The following is a 23,096-nucleotide window of genomic DNA, read 5'->3' as shown; positions in this document are numbered from 1 at the left end:
AAATAATATTTTAAAAAAAACAAAAAAAAACAATAAATTTGCCTCTGGAGTCCCGACTTAGGCCCCATGTTGCACACGAACGTAAAAACGCCTGTAATTACGGGCCCATAGACTTCTATTGCCCACGGGTACATTCCCGTATGCTTACGGGAAGGTGCCCGTGCTGTTGAAAAATATAGTACATTTCCTATTTCAGGCCGTAATTACGGCACGGGCAGGCCCATAGAAGTCTATGGGTCTCCCGTTATTTACTGGTGGCTACGTGTGTGCACCCATAATTACAGGAGCGTTTCTAGGCGACGTCAGGCTATAGTCACTGTCCAGGGCACTGAACGTTAACCGATCAGTGCGGGATAGAGAAAAGGGGCTGAACTGATCAGCAGTAACTCTTTCAGTACCCTGGACAGTGACTACCGCTGGACACTGAGAATCATGCGCGGCGCTCACAAAAACCCGCAAAAAAAAAAAGTTAATACTTACCCAGAACTCCCTGCTTCGTCCTCCAGTCCGGCCTCCTGGGATGACGTTTCAGCCCATGTGACCGCTGCAGCCAATAACAGGCTGCAGCGGTCACATGGACTGCTGCGTCATCCAGGAAGGTCGGACTGGATGTCAAAAGAGGGACGCGTCACCAAGACAACGGCCGGGGTACGCATGAACTTCTTTGACTTTCTACCACTGAGTTCCGCTGCGGAAACTCTGCCCGAAAGGGCTGCCCCTTCTCTCTATCCAGCACTGATCGAGAGAAGAGGCTGCTGATCAGAGCTGGATAGAGAGACGGGGCTGCCGATTAGTGCAGTGCAATATAGCAGAGAAACCGCGTCCGTAAATACGGGTGGAATACGGGTGATAACGTATTTACGCCAGTATTTACAGACAGGAAAATATAAGTTTGTGTGCATGGGGCATTATATCTCCAATGGAAGGCAAAACCGTGAAAACCATTAAGGGGGCCTTAAAACATTGTTTTTTAGTTTATCTCTATTAAGGCCGTAGCAAAAATCTACAAGAAATATGCAACATATAGTCCGTAACAAATAGTCTGCAACATGTCCTAAAATCAATGATTTTTTTTTCACTGGGAGTGAATAGGATTTTGGGAGATTCCATTCACTTACAATCTTCACCAAAAATCTGCCATATCTTCGTATTAAATATTTCTGAAGTGGACTTTATTTTAAGGGTGCCTCATATATAAAAACTAATTCTGACTGAATATGTGGAGTTGCCTTTAGCAAATAATCAGACTTATGTTTAGTTTGCAAACGGCTTTATAAAATGTAATAATAGAACTGCCACCGCTCTCTCTCTAAATTTTTTTTAATATCTGCAGTAGTTAACATAAATAAGCACTATCTAAAGCTGTTCAAACACAAGATAAAAGTCAGCCAAACTCACCGATTTTCGGCAAGGTAAGCCAGCGAACGTATGTGAATAAGGGGGGGCGGTACTTCCAATTTTCACCCAAAAGGGATCAGGTATTGTGGATTTCAGCAAGCACACTCTTTTGTTCTTGTGGGAGACGAGCGTGCATGTTTATGGTGGAGTTGGAAGAAATAGTCGTTAGATGAACGATCTTTGTTTTCATCTATATCACCATAAAAGTAAGCAGATATATACAGCATATCACCTAAGAGGCGTTCAATAAAATATTTCACAAACCAGCTGAGACTACTCTTACATGGTTCATAATGAGGCCGCCGCTTACCTCCCCCACCCTTTTATTCCAGCCTCATTTAATGAGAGGTCAGAGTATTCAGCTAGCGAAAGCAGAGATTGCACATTATTAGGACGAGGGCGGGTAGAGAAGTTAACAAAGGATATTTGGGAGAGGTGACAGAAATAAGTCTATGTCTAACTGCCTGGTACAAGCTGTGCATTCAATGGTTAACATGTCTTATAGGTCAACATGTCTTATAGGTCAACATGCCCCCGCTCCGGAGAAAAACCCTTTAGGGTATGTGCACAGACAAACTCAAAAACCGTTTGAAAATACGGAGCTGTTTTTAAAAGGAAAACAGCTCCAGATTTTCAGACGTTTTTAAATCATCGTTTTTTCGTTGCGTTTTGAACGGCAGTTTTTGGAGCTGTTTTTCTTTAGAGTCTATGAAAAACGGCTCAAAAAACATCTGAAGAAGTCACATGCACTTCTTTTTCGCTGCCTTTTTTTAAAAACGCCCTGTCGGAACAGAACGCCGTTTTTCCCATTGAATTCAATGGGTAGATGTTTAGAGGCATTCTGCTTCCGATTTTTCAGCCGTTTCTCGGGAAGTTTACGGCCCGAAAAACGTCTGAAAACACTGTGTGAACATACCTTTATACTGAAAGGGCTCTTTTACACTCGCAGATTTTCTGCACGATAAATGAGCACCGATCCACAATACAGCAGGTCGATTTTTGCTCGTTTGCACCATTTACACAGACAAATGATCACAACGTATGGGGATGAACGATCGGTAATATGATCGTTCGTCCCTATACATTTGCATCTTGTCAAGCGACCGTTCTTTGGGTTGCATAAAAGACCCGATCAGCCAACAAACGCTTTGTTGGCTGACTGCTCCCCTGTTTACACAAGGCAGTGTTCGTATGAGCGTTTGATCGCCTGATCATTGGCCTGTGTAAAAGGACCTTAAAAAAAAGCACACACAAAAAAGGCACACACGCACATCAACAACCTTCATCTTTCATAACATTGAATTATCTGGAATCTCCAATAGCAAACGTCAAGTATGAATCAAATGGCATTTATTCAAGAACAATATGTACACGTTAATACATACATACACGTTTAGTTAAAAAGGCATTCAACTGTATCTAAACCAGCATGTTAGCAGCTGAAAAGGAAGTAACATCACGTATCTGTACACCTTATATTCAATTAAATAAGCAAAAAAGTGTTGATTCTAAATAAATTACAACAAAAGAAAGCTCAGAACAGATAACGATATACCATAATGGAGGTCATGGTCATTCACAAATGATCCCAGGTGGAAACTGGAGTAGAAACCATGACAGCTCTAAGGGTATGTGCACACACAAAATCAAAAACGTCCGAAAATACAGAGCGGTTTTCAAGGAAAAACAGCTCCTGATTTTCAGCTGTTTTTTTTAGCAACTTTCGTTTTTCAATAGTCAATGAAAAAAGGGCTCCAAAAACGACATTCACTTCTTTTTCGCTGGCGTTTTTTTAACGCAGACGTTTTGAAAAACGGCCGCGTAAAAAACGCCCCGTCGGAACAGTGCCATATTTCCCATTGAAATCAATAGGCAGATGTTTGTAGGCGTTCAGCTTCTGATTTTTCAGCCGTTTTTTGGGACTTTTTATGGCCCGAAAAACGGCTGAAAATAGCTCGTGTGAACATACCCCAAGGGCCAGTTCACACTGAGTTTTTTTTTTACTGTTTTTGATGCGGAAACCGCGTCTGAAAACGCCGGCCGAAAATGCTTCCCAATTATTTTAATGGGAGGCAGAGTTTTTTTTTCCGTGAGCGGAAAAACCGTCTCCCGGCAGAAAGAAGCAACATGTCCTATCCTCGGGTGTTTACGTCTCTAACCTCCCATTGACATCAATGGAAGGCAAAGAAAGTGTATTTCGCAGCGTTTTTTGCCCGTGGTGCTCAATGGCCGCGGGCAAAAAACACGGCAAACTGCGTGCAGGCAGTTCGAATTTTCTGCCTGCAAGAAACTCTGTGTGAACATACCCTAAATGTGCCTCAAACATTTCCTTGTAAATGATTTCTTGAATTCACACCAGCTTCCCCCGCTCAGTATTCGTTTCCAGAATTCGTTAGAAGTTCTTCATCGGGTATAGGTGGTTCAGACATGAAGAGCATCAAGATCCCAATTCACAAATGTCCTAAATCTGTGCACCGTCATGTGCTGGAAGCCTCTGCAAACAAACCTCTGAAAATGTTTCACATAGTGGCATGGCTGAACTACAAAAGGGGTTGCAGCCTCATGTTCTAGAAAAAGAATAACCCATCCATAACATTATAGGATTGGACATATTATCCTGTCTTCATGGCAGTGGTACCTTCAGGCCATGATAGTTAATATTGTCTTATGACAGAGGTCAATGGTCCCTAATCTATAACTACTGTTCATGATTATTTAGTAATTCGTTTTATCTTGGATAAATCACATTTTACTTAAATGTCACATATTCCACACTCTGACATTATACAGTCCATGTTATTTTAAAGACAAGGACTGTGCCGAAGAGAGCATATGTAATCATGTGGATAGCAGCTCAAGGTGACTAGAAGGTCAAATATAACGAATGACGTCTGTCAAAAATATCCTAATACGGTTGAGTGGGTATAAAAATTACGTTGTTTTTTTTCCTGGATTAGAAAAAAGGTCTGCATTTTTCCAGAAATAGTGCCACTCTTCCCATGATCTGTGTCTAGTATTGTAGCCGATTCCCGTTCTAATGAATAGGTCTGAGCTGCAATACCAGACACAACCATCGGACATGAGTGGTGCGGTTTCTAGAAAAAAAAAAAGTTGACCCTGGAAAAGACCGGAAATCGTGTTATTAGTATGTTTTCCCTGCATATTCCTAATAAATTAGTCTACCTTATACACCAATGTAAATTTATATAGGCTGATCACTATCTATATATGCCTGGCTAATCTTAAAGTGTTGACAGTGAATAGAACTCTAAGTGCAAAAAGCACTTGTGAGCTGCGTGATTCTTTATTTGTCCTGTTCTGTACTACTATACATGCAAGAAAGCATCTTTGAGATGACAATAGTAATGTCTGCACTGGATGATCCATTAGTGCTATAGTGTATACAGTAGAATCAGAATGTTCCAGCATCGCCATACTAAAGAGATTCTTCTGGATTTCGTGGAAATGTGTTGTAAAGCCTGTGTCTATCATAACAGAGAAAGCATTACGAGTTTCTACCTACCTCTAAAGTGGAGCATAGGAACAGATCTATTTTGTAAACAGTCCTTGTTTTTTCAACGTAGACCTGGCCTACAAAACAAATGTTCAAGAGAAAATGTGGGGGAGACTGGGTGACTTCAGTGTTATTAGGTTGTAGCCCATGTGCTAGACACTACACGGCAGTGATGCAACCATGACTATTAGGTAATAAATGGGATATTCGACCAATGCTGGCAGCCAAAACAACCCAACACAATGGTGGGCGGTCTAGTTATTCTAACACCACTGCAAAGCAACGGGCCATGGAGATGGTGATCGCCACTGCTGTCTGACAGGCGTCTGCATCTGTAATTTTAATGCTACAACTTTCCTATTAAACCTATATATTAATTGATTTCTGCATCATGCAAACACCCCTCCAAATTTTATATAACATATATGATCGTAGTCGGGTGAGAGCGTAGGAAGTGTCACAGAGATCTCGTCTGTACCTTCCTGAGGCGATTTGCGATACACGACAGACAAGCATGGGGAGTTAGAGAGAGCAGCAAATCAAGAAAATGAAGAATGAATGAAGACAGGAGAGATGTCAGCGGGTCATCTGGGAAATAAAGATTCAGGACCAGGATTTAGATGGAGATCACATTATAAGTCCATTGACGTATGTTACACGACGTAGAATGATTAAGGTCATTTTCTGTCTATCTGAGCTGCTTGGGCTCACATCAAATATGAAGGACTCCTGAGTGCTGGGGACTCTCCGACATGAAATGGACACGGCTACACCGGTCTACAGAGCTCGTCTACACCCTAGCTTTATTAACATTCAATTTTTGGAGAATGGAGCAGTATAAAATTTGTGCTTAAGAAATATGTAGTAAAGTGATCAACAATATCTAGTATTGTGTTGCTGGTGAACATGCTTGAGCAGCAACCATCATTTTTCTTATCTCAGAGAATTAGAAAGACGGCTCCTTATTTTATTCTTGTACTTTCATTAAAGTCTTAGAGTTTATCAAGGAAACGTTACTCTCATGGAATAACCTGGCTTCAGCCCCACTCTACATCAAGGGACTGAGAGTAGCTGTTCGTTTTTGCCCATGTTAGGACTGATCTCCCAATCCAAACCATTACTTACCAAATGTCCCTATAGAGCTCCCGGTGGTAGCTTCATGACACTGCATGAGATATGTCATGAACTACCTGCATAGTTCCTCTAAAAGGGATCACAGGGTTGGGGCAAAAACAATATGAAACGAATGTGGAAGATTGCTACACTGCTCCTTACAGAGAATGCAGGGGCCATAATCGAGGGGAATGAGGCCTTAATAATTTTTGGGGAACACAGATAAATACTGACTTTACAGTTTTTTCATAAAGTTAAAAATTAAGAGAAAGCATCGACATCTGTTGTAATAGCCTAAGGCTTAAAGAAAATAGTCCACTATTTAGCACCATTTTTAGATATACAGATATAATCTGCATAAAAGATTGTAAAACCTTGTAAATAACTGCGTATTATTTATTTTGCACTGAATTTTAACATTTATTATAGCCCAGAGCTGATTTCTTAACTCTGCAGTAGGAAAGTTACTTCTTCCTACATTAGATTTCTATAGTGTCTGGTGTAAAGTCTTCAGAATGCAAATCACCAAAGCAATCTCTACGGACATTAAGTCAGCAAGGACTTCTGGGAGATTTCAGCTCTGAAGTCTATAGAATTTGCTATAATAGGGACTGTAACTAAGGACCGGTGCAAGATAAGTATTACAAGAAATTTGCAAAGTTACTTGAAATGTAGGTTGCATATATAAAAATAACAATTGTAATTAGGTATTCAAAGCTGAACATAAGATTTAACCCAAAAAAAACTTTGCAACTTCTGTCACGGTTTTAAAATTTTCTGTAACATTGTAGCGATATATTTATGTTTGTTTGTATTAGTTCTTGGATTGGTCACTTGCCAGCACACTGGACATCTGTTCTACACATTCCGTGGTACTTTACACCTATTAGTTGTGGACATCAACTTAACCTCTGCAACCTTCAATTAAAATAACAAAAAATGTGCACAGTCCATAATTAAAATACTCAAAATACCGCAAAATGACAAATAAATCTGCTGTCAGGACCGGAAAGATGTACCTACTTAAACAAAAGGCAAACTGGGCTTAAGAAGCCTCAACACACGATTAGAGAAGATTAGCGGGTAGAATTGGCAAACTCATTAGGATGGACTTTGTGGATTCATACATTTTTTTGTCAGCGCTCAATTGTCAATTAGTTGTTAGAGAAAAATACACTCTGTGTGATCGAGGGGAACCCATTTACAGAATATCAGTGCTTATTGCCGTACATTTGTGCAGCAGATTACTCGACTAGTTAACATAGTAAATCTCTGCCTTTTAACATCATGTCGTTTTTAGGTCTAAAATTCTGTGCAAATTAATTTCTTAATATATCTTTAAAACAGTTGGAAGTCTGTTTTTCTCATGCATAGCTCCAAATTCACTGCATAAACAGTTAAACGATAAAATGATGGCTGCCTGCAGCCACCACTAGAGGGAGTTTAGGAGCTTACTGAATACTGTCTTAATATTGATTTCAATGTATAAACAGTATGCAGTTAGCTCATAAGCTCCTTCTAGTGGTGACTGCAAACAGCAGGAATGTTATCTATTAAATATATGCCTATGCAGGGAATTTGCAGCTCTGTATCAGAAAAACAAAGCCCTATCAGTACTAAATATTGAAACTATTTAGATAGAAAAAAAAGGTGTTTAAGAATGGACATTCATTTTAAAGTAAATCTGTGGTATATGATAGTGACGTGTTCAATGTGCCTCATCTACTTGTATTATAGTGCGGTATTACACAACAATGAGATGAGCTGTACTCTGTTCACTGCATGGCGGTGGGTAAACTGGAAAATATCCAGAAAAGTTATGGGCAAAGATTAATTAGAAAGGTGCAGAACCAAGATATGGAACGAAGAATAGAAGTCAATTATTATGTAGGCATTTATAGTTTCAGCTCCTGGTGCCAGTCCTCCTCCTCTGCTCCTTCAGGAGGCAGTGTAGCTCAGCAGGAGCAGTTGCCACATCCTTTAACACTATTAATGATCTCTTCTTGTAGTTTCCTCCTTTCCTCCTCTTTGGATGATTGCTGGCTGTTTTTCTCTGTCTTTTGGCTGTTGTTACTGTTTAGGACCCTGTTGCTCTGTGTGTGCCAAAGTTCTGAATAAAGGCTTCCGGGATTGTCCAGGAGTTCAAAATGTGTACCCCGTTCTGCTACTTTACCCTGCCAAAAAGAGCACAGACAAGTGATTGATAAGGAGGCACATCAAAATCTGGATCAGTGTGCACAAGCCTGTACCATGCACAGGGATATACGATCAGATCGCTCAGTAAAAGAGGTGGTCCAATTTCGTATACAAAAGGCAAGGATGAGGACCTTCTGGTCAAGTAAGCCCAACAAAACAAACCGTGCAAAACACCATTGTGGGCAAGACATGTTTTAAAAGAGAAGTATCTCACAGAGCAGAAATATAATAATGCATCTGCATTATACTAGACGGCACACATACTGTACAGGCCGATCAGATCACCAGTGTTTGCAGTTGAAGTCTCGCCAGTCTTTGCCCTAATGTAACCCTGCCCTGGGTTAACAGACTGCAGTACCTGCGCTATATCATGCTGAGTGTTGCTGGGTAGCTGAATGATTCCTGTATGATCATCAGTAGGGTTGTCACGATACCAGAATTTGGACTTTGATACCGATACTTCGTGTAGTATTGCGATACTCGATACCAAAACGATACTTTGCAAACAATAATAATAAAAAAAGTTCTTCCACTTTCTGACGTGAGGCACATGGTGTGATGTTTTGAACCTCCACGTGCCTCACATTAATAGTGATTAACCCCATCATGTTCCTCAGTCAATGGACAGCATTGGGTTAATGTGTGAGGTACATAATAGGGTTAATTACTATTAATTTGAGGCACATGGAGGTTCAAAATTCATAATACCTCGTGCCTGACATTAATAAGTGAAAGAAAGCAGTTTTTATTTTTTTTATAACAGCGTAAACATCATAAATGACGCTATAAATTTGTTATTACGGTCGGGACGATACCAAATATGTGTAGATTTTATGGTTTTTAAGACTTATTTTAATGTTTATTGTAAAAAAAAATGTGTGTTTATTTAATTTTTTTACATTTTTATTTTTAAACTTTAATGTACTGGCATATATCTATATACCAGTACATTAGTCTGTGTACTGATAGTACAAAGGCAGTTGTTAGGACATACCTAAGTATGCCCTAACAACAGGAAATATGGTCAGACAGCCCTGGGGTCCTTCAAAGGACCCTGGGCTGTCTGCCCATATATGGTATGTCCCTCGGGGCGATCCAAAAGGGCATCCCCCTTCTCATTTTCCCTTTGAATGCTGCGGTCAGCTTTGATCGAAGCATTCAAGGGGAGAGCGGCGGAGGTCAGAGGTTTCTCTGATCTCCACCTTTAGAGCGGGGCTGCGGCTGTGTAATACAGCCATTGCCCTGCTCCTGACAATAAGTGTGGGCGAGCGACCAGCATGAGGTGATGTGGCCGGCGCTGCACTAATGAGCGGCGGCGCAGGCACTGAAGACAGAGAACATGTAGGTGTTTTGTAGTGTGCCCGCCATGTTCTGTCTTCAGTGACGGCAATCATTAGTGCAGCGCTGGTCGCATCACATCATGCTGACCGCGCGCGCACACTTGTCAGGACTCAGTAGGGTGGCAATGACTGTATTACACACCCGCAGCCCACTCTAACAACATTCATGTGTTACTATATAGTATCGAAATACATGAATTAACAGAATTGAACCGTTTGAGGGTGCATAGTATCGAAACCGTATCGAGATTTCAATGCAACGTGCAGCCCTAATCATCAGTAGTAGCTGCTTACAGATATCCAGATTGTAAATATTAAGGATCCTAACAAAAATTCCAACGATCAGAACCAAAATGTACTGCGAGCATCAGAGACCTCTCCTATTATTAGAGACATATATCAGAATGCTGCTGACATTTGCAGGACTACAGATGTAATCGCTTTTATAATAAACCGCCCATTCTACTCATTTGCTACTAGTACAATGATTTTACATACATCATAATATTTCATATTTGACAATTTGAGATTTATAGAGTCTACCATGCCCTTTACTCTTCAGAGACATGACATAGAATATAGCGGCTCCTGAACAGTAACTAGGATGTCCGGCAAAATGCAGTCTGTTTCCAATATGGCTACCCAAGTCGCATGGTCACATATAACAGACCATGTAATTTATGTGCCAAATAAACTGATATCTATGGGCACGAATCTTCCTATCGACCCATAACTTCCCGCAGATGTAGTCACTGGTAAGAGATCACCGCATACAATGCACCCAGGGGACCCTACAATGCACAACATTGAATGTCAGAAAATGTGCCCCAACAGGAGGAGGCTTAGTGTTCATGCAATTATATTAAACAAGAAAACCTCGCTAATATTTACATGGTCTGCAGTGTACACAGGCTCAGGCCAGTCAGTAAATAGCAAGTTGTTTTTTTTTTTTTTTTAAATTTAATTTATTAAGACCCCATATCAAAACAAAGGTACAATACAAAAGTATAAAGTAAATAGCAAGTTAGGCTTCATGGTGGCTTGCATGCGACTTCAGGATGGAAGAGGTATTAACCCTATTACTGCATCAAGGTTAAATAAGGTTAATGCAATAAATTATTACTCATTGACCACATCAGGGTTAAAAAGCATAAAGAGCCATTTGTCTATCTGAAGAGCCACAGCTTTGCTCATCACAACACATGAGGATATATGAGCCAGTGCATCTGCTTCATGCAGGATTTGGCTACCAGCGAGCAAAAATGGCCACTAAACAGATTGTAAGTGGGAAGAGGCATCTGCACACTAACTAACCCATTGTTGCTGGAGGGGTACATATGGTAATAAATGTGGCTATGAAAGCAAAACGGTTTTCTCTTTTTATTGGACAGCGTTTCCTAGATTGACGACTACTACTACAGAGCTTATCAAAGCCGACTGCCCAGGCCCGAGCACCCAGTCAAGAAAATGGGCACTTCTTGTTATACCATCTAATATTTCATTATTCTACACAAACAAGCAGAAAATGCTCGTCTAAGACAACAGTACTTCATTACATGACAGGATTCACCGTAAATGTCTGATCGGCGAGGGTCCCACCTATCAGGAAAAAGGGTGTGCCCTGATCCCTATTCCACTTCGCTGGTGAAATGGCATCGGCATCCAGTCAGAGAATGAATGACGAGGAGACTTTCTTCATTTAGTTATATGGGATTTACAGAAACAAGCGTAGCTCCTAATAGACTTGGACAGCCACGTACACACAAAGCTACCCCTCCATTCATCTTTCACCTGGACACTACAGCCGCATCAGGCACGGTGAGGGTGAGAGCAACCCTGTTACACTGACAACCACCTATCAGATATTTATGACATTCTGTGGATATGTCAAAGATTTATAGGAAAAAATAACAACTTAAATATACTGTAGGCCCTTCAGTTGTCCTTATTTTGACAGGTGTTAACATTTCTATTTAGCCATTGCTTAGTGACAAAATTGGACGGCAACGAGTGAGGTCCATTCAGCTTTCCCAGACTCTGCATAAAAAGGTGGATTATCCAGCTACAAATCCCTTGTTGCGGTCTTGTTGCTTAACTACGCAGAAATATAACGCAGAAACATCTGCATTTCTAAACAATGTGCCAAGCCAAGTACAACTGAAGAATTCATATGTACGGGTGATTTTTTTTTAATTTTAGGAGGAAATACTCTCATATTAAATGCATGTGTTTTTTTTATAAGTCACATATTATATACGTAATAAACTTACCTTGTCCAGTACTATAATTTCATCCGCATCAACTATGGTAGACAGCCTGTGAGCAATGAACACAGAGGTCCTGTGCTTGACTATATCCCGCATTGAGCTAAGAATATTCTGTAGGATGCAAACACACAAATTAGTATTTAGGTTTACGTTTCTCTTGGCTGCAGATCACTGTTAACATAAAACATACATTAAATACTAAGACGCTAAAAAATAAGGCAAAATGAAAAAATAAAACAAAGCAGTGAAGTCCCGGACACTCAAACAATCATAGTTTACGGCAGCCTGTATTATGCCATTGAAATGAACACCCAAATACAGTAGGTTGTGACAATGTACTAACAAATATTGAGAAACTGTGCCAGCAATGCATTGGCAGGATGCAGCCGGTTAAATTGTGTGCCTCTCCTCTGTCGATGGTGCTTCTAGGGGTCTGTAGGAAATCATTAGACTTTATCCCGGAAAGGGGCCAGAACTCCTGAACAGTCACATCCAATGTGCTATCTGTATGGCTATGTTCACATCAGCGTCAGAGGCCCCCATTTGGAGCCTCTGTTGCAGATTCCGCCAAATAGGATGGGAAAATAATACTGCATACAGCACTATCTATCTAGTAAATCAACGCACACCTCGGTGGTACGTACTTGACAGACCCCATTGTAAGTCAATGTGGTCCATCGGGCACCGCTGGTATCTGGTGGACGTAAGATCTGATAATGCATTGTGGCTTCCGTTACAAACGGAAGCCACGAGGCAGATGTGAACAGATTCTAAAGCGGTTTCACAGTGTGTACGGACACAAATAAACGTTGTGTTGATTGGTTGCTTTATTTGTTGGTTGTGAATTGCTGAAATAAAGCCATAAGAAGCCACGTTAAACGCAATAACTAAACGTTGACTGTCATCATCTATAAGATACTCATTGTATTGTGATTCAGCAGGTGTCCGATTGGCCAAGAGGCTTGACGCAGTCTTGGCCGCAGCACTCATGTGCCTCTTGACACATGAGGTTTGTATGGTGACCGATTCCCTTTGAAACACACCTCCAAAAAACCTGAAAATTCAGAGTATTCCCGAACCGGTTTCTTCCTCATAAATCATACTCTTAGGTGGGTTACTGTATGCAGGGTCCACAAACTGGGTCTTTGTGCCAAAACTCTGTGGGTATGACTAGGGGAGAGTAAGGCGGCATATTGAGTTTAGTCTCATCTTAATTTAAGGCTTTGGGTGGAGGTGTGCTTTAATTAATCAAGAGTACAGTTCAGATAGCAGAGAGTTAATTTCAGAAAAATGACATTTACTTTTGCTGTAACATTCCTTAGAGAAATCAAATCAACCAAAGGCGCTGTCACATTTATCAGATTAGCGGGCGATAACTGACAGCTGTAAGGAAAAACACAGTGAAAAGTATAGATCACGTGTTTTATTATTTTAAAACCTTTGATGTCACTACAGTAACCAGATGTTTTACAGTGTTTCAAATCAAATTTATTCCCGTTAAGAAAGACACCAATATCCGGTGAGGCAAACATATGTTTGTGTGTATTTAGCTATAAAAGCAATATCTAAAAGCGAGCAACCTTTTCTATAAAAGAAGTCAATACTATATTATTATAACTAGTAGTAACTGGTAATATCATGACTTTTCCTATATGAGATCTGGTTGTGTAATATAATTCTATACAGTTGTGCGGCTCCCAAGATGGCCGACAATAGCTCTGATTCCCTAGAGTAGTGTCTTTTCATGCACTGATACATCTACTTGCTTCTGTATCACTGCATGCCATTTCGGACACTAGGAAAGCTGGACGACCACCCTTGAAGTAGTGGTAAAGTCAGGCATGTTGGCGGTCGACTGGATTTAGAGAGACTGGTATATTGACAAAATGAATGAAGAGGACTGTTAACAACTTAATACAATATTTGTGACTAAGGCTTCGTTCACACCTGCGTCGGGGCTCCGTTCATGGGTTTAGTCAGACCTTTCCATCAGGGGAAGCCATGAATGGAATCCAAACTGAAACAAACAGAAACCATAGGTTTCAGTTTGCATTACCATTGATTTCAATGGTGACGGATCCGGTCACCGCTGTGTAAGGGTTCCGTCGTTTTGACAGAATCAATACCGTAGTCGACTGCGCTATTCAGTCAGTCAAAACGACGGAATCCTTAAACAAAGGTGACAAACAGAAACCATTTGCACCAGATGCGTCACCATTGAAATCAATGGTGATGTAAACGGAAACCTATGGTTTCCGCTTGTTTCAGTTTCGATTCTGTTCATGGGTTCCCCTGACAGGGAGCTCAGACAAGACCCATGAACGGAGTCCGAATGCAGATGTGAACTAAGCCTAAAAGCCTTAAAGGAAAAGCTGTAATATTTTTTACACTTCCACCAACATTTTCTACATTAAAACTAACATGTCCTATAAGGCCTGGTTTATGTCCTTCAAGGAGGTAAACTGGATGATCCCGCATTAAACAGAGATATTGTGTATCCAATCATTTCCCAAGTCCCTAATTAAAAAAGGAACAATGACATTTCTGGAGAATTCATTACAGTAATAAAGCAAAAGTCAAGTTTACCTCCTCTGTGATGGAGTCCAAGGAAGAAGTGGCTTCATCGTAAAGAATAACGGGTGGGTTCTTTAACATTGCTCTGGCAATTGCTACTCGCTGCTTCTCCCCACCTGCACAAGAGGATAGTTGTTTTACAGTACGTTCCATTCATAAACCATATTGTTTTATGTATACTGCATAGGCCTATGTAACACCTTACATACAGATCACTGATCTTTGTGGAGCAGCAGAGGCTGAACATGCCTTTCCTTAATCTCTTATAGGGGTTTTCCCACGAGGGACATTTAGGACATCCACAGGATACGTCATTAATGTCATATAGATGCGGGTCTCACCATTAGGACCCGCACCAATCTCTAGAACGGGGCACCTAAACCCTGTTCTACCTCTGTGTTTGTCGTCTGATTTCTGACCATGAAGGAGAAAACAGCGTAGCTCTATGAGCTATGCTGTTTTCGTAAGTCCCATAGAACTGAATGGTACGCTGCTTCCGTAACTGCTATTTACTACTATGGGAGTTACGGAAACCGCGTAGCTCAGTGGGCTACGCTGTTTTTGTAACTCCCGACCATAAAGTCAGGAAGTGGCCGGGAGTCAGCGATAGCAGACAAAGCTAGAACGGGGTTTAGGGTGCCCCGTTCTAGAGATAGGTGCGGGTCCCAGAGGTGGGACCCGCATCTATCTGACATTCATGACATATCATGTGGATATGTCAAACGTCTCTCATGGGTGCTTTGCTACTCCATAGGGACCAGTGATCTGTATATGAGCAACCTCCCTGTCAAATCATATGACTAGGAGAGAGAGAGAGAGAGAAAACTAAATTAACCCTTACTAACTCGAAAGACAACAAATCAAGTAATTTGTAAGCTGGAGTACAATCCCTAACCTAGAGTAATAAAAGACATTTAAAGGGAAAATGTCACCTATATTTTTTTTTCATCATTAAAACCAGATAGTGAAATATATTCTTTTTTTTAAATCTTGTTTTTAATTGAAGTTCTTTTTTATTCTATATTCTGTACATGATAATGGGGGCAGCAATCTTGCCTGAGCTGCTGTTAGAATTTAGCAATATATTTACAGCAGCCACATGGAACATAGGAGCATGTGAACAGAAGGAGACCCATTGACTTCTATGGGAGAGTTTTCTAGGCATGGGAGCTGTCTCCATCACCACTGGTGGTTCCTGTGTTATCTATATATAGATGTGCTACCTGTCATATTAATCCTGCCTGTGATGATAATGAGATGACTGCGGAGAAGTGATCTCTACAGAACGGGAAGTGTCTATTGTGCGGCCCAGTGGCCAGAGGGAAAACTGCAAGGTTTTAGGATAATTTTTTAATATAGATAATTACAAAGAAAATAAAAAAAGAACCCAAAATTCTTAAAAAAATATGTTTAAACAAAAGCTTGATTGAAACAATAGGTCATTTTTTGATAAGGTAGTGAGGCATTGGAGTACGTTAACTAAAACTTGTGTACCGCTCTAAAACGTGCATCATATTTACAAATCTGATGCACATACTTGTTGAGAAATACACAGAAAACGAACAAATAAGTCGCACGGAGAACAACTTGAAAGCCATGCCCCTTTCTTTGCGACTACAAATAAAAACGGTTGACGTATAGGAAATAATTTTTTGCCTTTCTGTGCACAAAAAGGAGTTATTTGCTGTAGGAGAGCCTTGGTGACCCATGACAAGGTTGGCTTGGGAAGTCATAAGCTTCCTTCAGCAGAGGCCTGCTGGAAGACAGCGGGAACCTCCTCATTAAAAAAACAAAAAACAAAAACAAATGTCTCCAATCAGTAAAGAAAGAGATTAAAGTGGAGACAGCCAAGAATACGCAGCTTGCACCAGGTTTATTAATCCGTACCCACAATGACTCTTTAGCTTGTATTAATAATTTCCTGTCCATGGGCTGTTGAGCCGGTTTATTTTTAGAGAAGCTATGCTCATTGCCACTTTTGGAAAGCTTTTAGGGAACGGTTATAACTAAGAAACAGCGGAAAAACATTTTTAAAAACGTGAGAGAAAAGAATAGCTCAAAGGCTTATATAAGTGGTCCCCAACCAGTAGTGCATGAGCCACATATGGCCGACAGTCATAACAGTGGCTTGTCCTGTGGATGACATGTAGGAGGGAGGGTTTTTCTATATACACACACACACCTTTCTACCTGTATAGCGAGGGCACCGTACTAGTTGTAAAGCAAAGTAGCATGTGCCTTCTCTAGCACCTTTAGTGGATACACCATGTCAAGGGTACACAAGAGGAAAAAGATGGGGAGGACATCCTTGACCATGCCCATAAGTGTACAGTAATAAGAGTATTTTTACCCGCTAGATATTTGCAGAACAATCTTCCAGTCATCTGCATGTAGATCTGCATACATATTTACATGCAGATTTTCCCAAATCAATTAACACATTTAATTGAAATGCATAGGGCATGTTGTGATCTGAAAATACGCAGCAAACCCTAAATTCTGTGCAGATTTTTTTGTGCAAATATGAATTGGACTTCAAAATTAACGTTGTCTTTTTTTTTTGAAGAAAAAAAACAAACATAAGATTACATTTCAGACCAAGTGCCACCAGAAAGGAAAGGGAAAAAACAGGACATTTCTCCTCCTTTATCACCATCTTCTCTCTGCCCTCAAATCTTAAATACTAACCCCCTAAATACGTATCCTTTAAAAAAAGAATCATCCTTCATCTACATTCTCCATCTCTGCTAGAAGGCACATTTCTTAGTGAGATTTTACATCCTAATCCAATAATCATATTCAAGGTAAGCATTCACCTTCTATATAATAACGTCTATATTCTCCGATACCAAAAAGGAATTCCGTTTCGAGAAAATTAAATTACAAGCATCATCTAAAATGAGACTTTAGACCCATCTTGCTCCTGCTCGTACGGACTCCATATTTACATATAGAAGGGCTAATTCAGGAGTTGGAGGTATATAGTAGCTTACTACCTCTGTCTATACTTGCAATATCGTGACACAAAACGTATTGATTTCCCCACACAAGACATGGAGCAGATCCCCTACGTAACCTCAATTCCCCCAGCATGTGTTGGTAATCTGTGCGTCAACTTTATCTTATGTTAACTGATGATGTAGTCGCATTTTTATTTTTTTTAAACTCATTTCAGTATGATTAATGTAAGACGAATATTTAGATGGCCATCTCATGGCGCGATCCCATTTCCCCATAGTGAATTCCTGCTGGAGATCTTTCTCTCAGACTTACATATACTTATATTATTTAATTACCAGTTGACGCAAATAAATATTAGGGATAAATCTTACCTAATGTTTAATATTCTCCTTATATAGGCATCAGATTCCGAGAATTTCTTACTGCACTGTACAATTTTTGTTTTTCGGTCCTATTTGCTCACCGCACTCTTAAAGGGAACCTGTCAAAAGTTTTTAGGCTTTTATACGGCCACTATGGCATTACACCAGATCAGAATAGGTTTATAAAGATGCCCCTATATAAATTCTCTGTTGCTGCGTTATGTATAAAATAGCACACGCTGTATGCGAATTACAGTTGAAGAGTCATGGGGCAGTGCCGCTGTCATGAATGCAGTTCGGTCTCCTAAACTGCCCTTCCAGGCTTAATTGACATCCCTTTGGCAGCTATACGTCACTACCAGCAACCTCCAGCTTGCGAAGATGTGCCAGTATCTTGTACTCTCCGGGCATGCGCAGTACAGTAAGGTGTACTCTGCCCGGCCATATCCCTGCACTGCGCACACCTGGGGAGTACATGGCGACAGTGTAAAGTTGGAGGGGGCGGATAGTGACATAGAGCAACCAGGTGGATGTCAATTAAGCCTGGTATGGCGGGTTCGGAGAGCGGACTGCGCGTCTCTACAGAAAAGCGTCACCGCCAAACGTTACTTTACCAGTAATTAGCATACAGCGTGCGCTATTTTATAAGTTATAGATAAGCGGCAATGGAGAGTTTAGGCAGGGACATCTTTATAAACCTATTCCCATCCCGTGGTGGTGGTATAGGGACATAAAAACTAGTGACTGGTTCCCTTTAAGTTGTATGTTTGCAAAGTAAGCCAAATTTGGTTATTGACCTCGAGCTACAACATACCTTGTGCAGTAAGTTCACTCCCTTTTCTATCCTAGACTTCCAGTATGGAACAGTCAGCTTGAAATAAAATATTATTTGAGCTTTTCCACAGGTACCATGTAATTGCCATGTAATCGCTTCCAATTCAATTCACTTGAAAGAGGGTATTTTATTGTGGGTGGGAGTCTTCTCCACTGAAAGTTATTGTGGACTCTGCCTTATAGTTTAGTGCTTGGATAGAGGCTACAAGGTAGAAATGGGATATTTTGAATCGATTTATTTTTTAAGCCTTTATCTCTAAGTATGCAGGATGAAAATGTCGTCAAACACTGCTTTCCCTGCAGCTGCAATCCCCAAGATCAATGCCCAAGGCCATATCTGAATGTAACGTATGATAGTTTGTCGCTCGATCATCAGAGTTGCATGAAGGCTGGAAATTTTTAGTTTATATTTACTGGTGATGTATATTTTTATTTGCATATATCCCCTCAAGCTGTTCATTCCAAGACGGGTGCACTTTAAATGGACATTGATACCTCTAAAGGGGTTTTCTCACAAAAATTATAACACATCAGGGGCTGACCCCCAACTGATCCCAAGAGCAGGCTGGTATTTGTACTGGCCCCCTGGTGAAGAGCAGGCCATTATGCATTGAAATAATTCGGTAAATTGGATGGAGGGCACAATCGAGTTTTTTTGACAAGTCAGTTATCTCATGTGGGGTCCTAGAGCAACTATTGCACTGTCCCCTGGACTGGGTGGCTGTACAGGGGGCACCTTTAGCACCCACCAGTTAAAACTTTTCGAACACGTTGCGTAATTTGGTGCTGAAAATTTGCATCGAAACCATAGTAAAAACCAAGGTAATTCCGCAGGTAAAATCCGCACTTAAAGGTGCATTTTATTGATGGTTTTCAGGTGTGTTTTTTACATTCCGATGTGGAAACAGGTGCTGATTTTTTGCTGCCACAAAAATGCAAAATAAATTGACATACTGCGGATTTTAAAATCTGCACCCCAGGTCAATTTATGTGCGGAAAAATTCTGCTACGTGTAGAGATTACTTAGAAACTTATTTACTTTGCTGGTACTGTATTAGGCCTCATACATGCAACCGTAAGGCTGGGTTCACACGACCTATTTTCAGGCGTAAACGAGGCGTATTATGCATCGGCAAACATCTGCACATTCATTTGAATGTGTTTGCCGACGACCGGTCATTTACGCGTCGTCGTTTAACAGCTGTCAAACGACGACGCGTAAAATGACTGCCTCGTCAAAGAAGGGCAGGACAATTCTTTGGACGTAATTTGAGCCGTTTTTCATTGAATTCAATGAAGAACAGATCTAAATTACGCCCGTCAATGTCGCCTCGTAAAATGCGAGTACGAGCAATTACGTCTGAAATGACGGGGCTGTTTTCTCCTGAAAACAGCTCCGGAATTTCAGACGCAAATGCAGTTTACGTGTGCACATACCCTAAGGCTTTTTACCGTCCGCAAATTCGGAATCCGATGGCTATCGTTACACATCCGTAGCCATCCACATTTTGAGAAGCGTCCATAAACTTCTATGGGCGAGTCCATGCCGCACTTGCGAACAAGAATAGGACATGTTCTACATTTTGCGGATCATTTCAACGGCTCAGACACACATCCGTAAATATACGGAAAGGTGTCCATAGACTATAGAAATGAATGGGGCTGCAATGTCATCCGTAATTATTGATTCCGTAATTACGGATGAAAATTATGGGCATTGGGCCTTACTCTGTGGATTTGCCGCAGGAAAATCAGCGCGGTAAATCTGCATGTGATACACATTGTGTGTATGTGGCCTTAGCAGCATCATGTACATAGTCCTGTGCAAAGTCTAATAGCAAATTCATTTTCAAAAACACATTGATGTTAAATGTTAGGATTTGATATTCTTGTTTCTATAAATGAAATGATTAGTTAGGACAAAGTAAAAATTTTGGACACATTTGGCTATGTGCTAAAAAAACCAGTCATTATAAGAGACCCAGTGCAAATTATGATTTATGAATGGTCAGATCAATACGATAAAATATGCCCAAAAGCTATATAAGAATATAAGAAGGATTACAAATAACCCACATCCAGCGATCAATCGTAATGTGAACAGATGTGAAGTTTATGGTCAGTTTTAATGTTTAATCTAATGCTCCCCATCAAGGACTGAAATCAAAATAAAACGTACGTACCACTAGCTCCAGAGTCATGGCACAAAGTACTACGGAGAAATGACATGTCTTCCCTAACCGAGTATTTATACAAGTCCTTTCTCACCTTGACCAATTCACTGGTGAGGCCTCTATTTTCCACACATAAATCTTTGAAGAACTCTCAAGGCACAAGCAAGTTTGAAAACCAGCAGTTCCAAGCAATAGCAACTTTTTAATAAAACAACATCAAATAACCTCTTTCAAGAGCTCTAAACACATTGCTAATCCCACATACAGGGCTACCAGTCGCTCACTTGCGAGTCACGGTTAGAAAACAAAGGGTTTCTATGACTTTTGAGACATAAAAACTCTTAGTATAATATTATTTATTCTACCAAGTGGGCACCATGCCCAGCGACAACCTCCTCCCAATATTATGGCTGATCGGTACAATTATATACAGCATATATACCCATACATACATATATGTACACACAAAGTAGCTATTAACTGCTGAGCAGAAACTCATCAGATCAGAGAGCTGCATTCATTCACCTTAAATATGTATGAAGTCAGCAATGGGTTTACAGCTGTCCGTGGTCATAGCTCTTTTATAAAGTGTGATGGTGTGCAATACATCAGATAAATGTGTCGATTCTTTGTCGTGGCATTACCTGACAGTTTTAGTCCTCTTTCCCCTACTTGAGTGTTGTATCCATTAGGCATGCGGAGGATGGCATCATGTAGTCCAGCCAACTTAGCCACATGGTACACTTCTTCTTGTGAAGCATTCATGTTCCCATACAGCAAATTGTAATACAATGTGTTATGAAAAAGTACAGCATCCTACAGCCAAAACCACAATGACAATTATTATAGCGTACAGTATGTAAATTTATGAGTCAATGGATTTTTTTTTTAGCTTCGAATCTCAGAAACAGAGTTCATAAAAAGAGCAATTTACCAGCAAATGATACATTGTGTGGTCTCTAATGATGAAAGTGTGCCTTTATATGCAATTGTAAGTCTAGAGGGTCCACCCCGATAGCCCTTACTCCTGAAATGGTAGGTCCACCTTCACATACAATATTTTATTGCGACAATGAATCTAAAATGAAAACATTTTCCGTTTAGTGTCTACAGGTCTTTTACAGACCTATGTGTCTCCATGGGTACAGACTACAAACAAACAAACAAACAAACAAACAAACAAACAAACCCTGTACAATGTAATCCTGGAGTCAGATTTCCTTCCATCTGTCCCCTACTTCTTGACAACATACATTTAGTAGGTAATCAAAACGTATAGACAGATGGGAGAAAGTCTGACTGCAGGGCTACATAGGGTTTGTTTGTAGTGTGTAACCATGGAGACACATAGGTCTGTACAGGAGCTGTAGACACAAAACCAAACAAATTTTTTAATTAAAACTTTTTGCAAAGTTGCCTCATTTTTCATGTTAGATGTATTGAAACAAAAAAGGTGGACATTGGGTTTAAGGCTGTGTTCACATCACCGTCTGTGTACCATGGAGAGGTTTCCGTCGGAGGTTACCGTTGGGTTAACTCCTCAATGGAAAGGCAAACAGAAACCTCAGCTTCCGTTTCCCTCACTATTGAACTCAATCAATAGCGCAGTCGACTGTGCTATTGGTTCCATCAAGAACAAATGAACCCTGTCACAACGGGATTGATATCAATGGTGAGGGAAACGGAAGCTTAGGTTTCCGTTTGCCTTTCCGTTGAGGGGTTAACACTATGGAAACCTCCGACGGAACCCCTCAACGGAAGGGCAACTCTGATGTGAACAGGCCCTTAGGCCCCATGCACACAAACGTATTTTTGCGGCCGCAATTCGCCCGCAAATCTTTATTTCAATGGGCCAATGCACACGGCCGTGCTTTTCCACGGTCTGTGCATTTCCAGGAGCCTGGACCGCAAAAAGAGGCGGGCGGCTCGGAGGTGACACTCTGTGGCCGCTCCAAGCTGCAAATCACGGCTGTGCACACCACTACGGTCGTGTGCATGAGGCCGTAGGCGTATTTTGTATTAAAGAGGATCGGTCACTAGTTTATTAATTCCCTATCTCCTACCGAATAGGCGCTATGATGCTGATAACTACAGTGTAATTGTTTTTCAAAAAAGTTTTTTATTTGCAAAGTTATGAGCATTTTTCTAAATTTGTTAATTTGGCTATACTTGCCAAATAGGAGGCAACTTTTTCTTTTTACTCTGGGTGGAGGGTAATGTTTTTTATATGACGCGGTCTAATCAGCCTGATCATATAGTTTACAGTTTCCATTCCCAACTCCATTCAACTGGTGATATCTCCGCTTGTTTCACAGCTAAAACGGAGATCCTTGTGAAAGATTAGAATCTCATCTTTCATATGC

General features: G+C 40.6%; 1 protein-coding gene across 1 annotated transcript in view; it reads right to left on the bottom strand.

Moving 5' to 3' along the window:
- Positions 1–7,484: 7,484 nt before the first annotated feature.
- Positions 7,485–23,096, bottom strand: part of ABCB7 (ATP binding cassette subfamily B member 7) — a 140,623-nt gene continuing 125,011 nt past the window's right edge. Inside the window, exons 13-16 of the mRNA XM_075835713.1 lie at positions 21,378–21,549; positions 14,415–14,518; positions 11,832–11,939; positions 7,485–8,199 (exon numbers count right to left, since the gene is read on the bottom strand). Coding sequence (XP_075691828.1) covers positions 7,981–8,199; positions 11,832–11,939; positions 14,415–14,518; positions 21,378–21,549 — 603 coding nt within the window. The 3' untranslated portion in view covers positions 7,485–7,980. The remainder of the gene's footprint in view (positions 8,200–11,831; positions 11,940–14,414; positions 14,519–21,377; positions 21,550–23,096) is intronic.

This window comes from Rhinoderma darwinii, chromosome 8 (assembly GCF_050947455.1).
Source record: "Rhinoderma darwinii isolate aRhiDar2 chromosome 8, aRhiDar2.hap1, whole genome shotgun sequence".
Lineage (NCBI taxonomy): Eukaryota > Metazoa > Chordata > Amphibia > Anura > Rhinodermatidae > Rhinoderma > Rhinoderma darwinii.
This window is presented reverse-complemented; position numbering and strand designations above follow the sequence as displayed.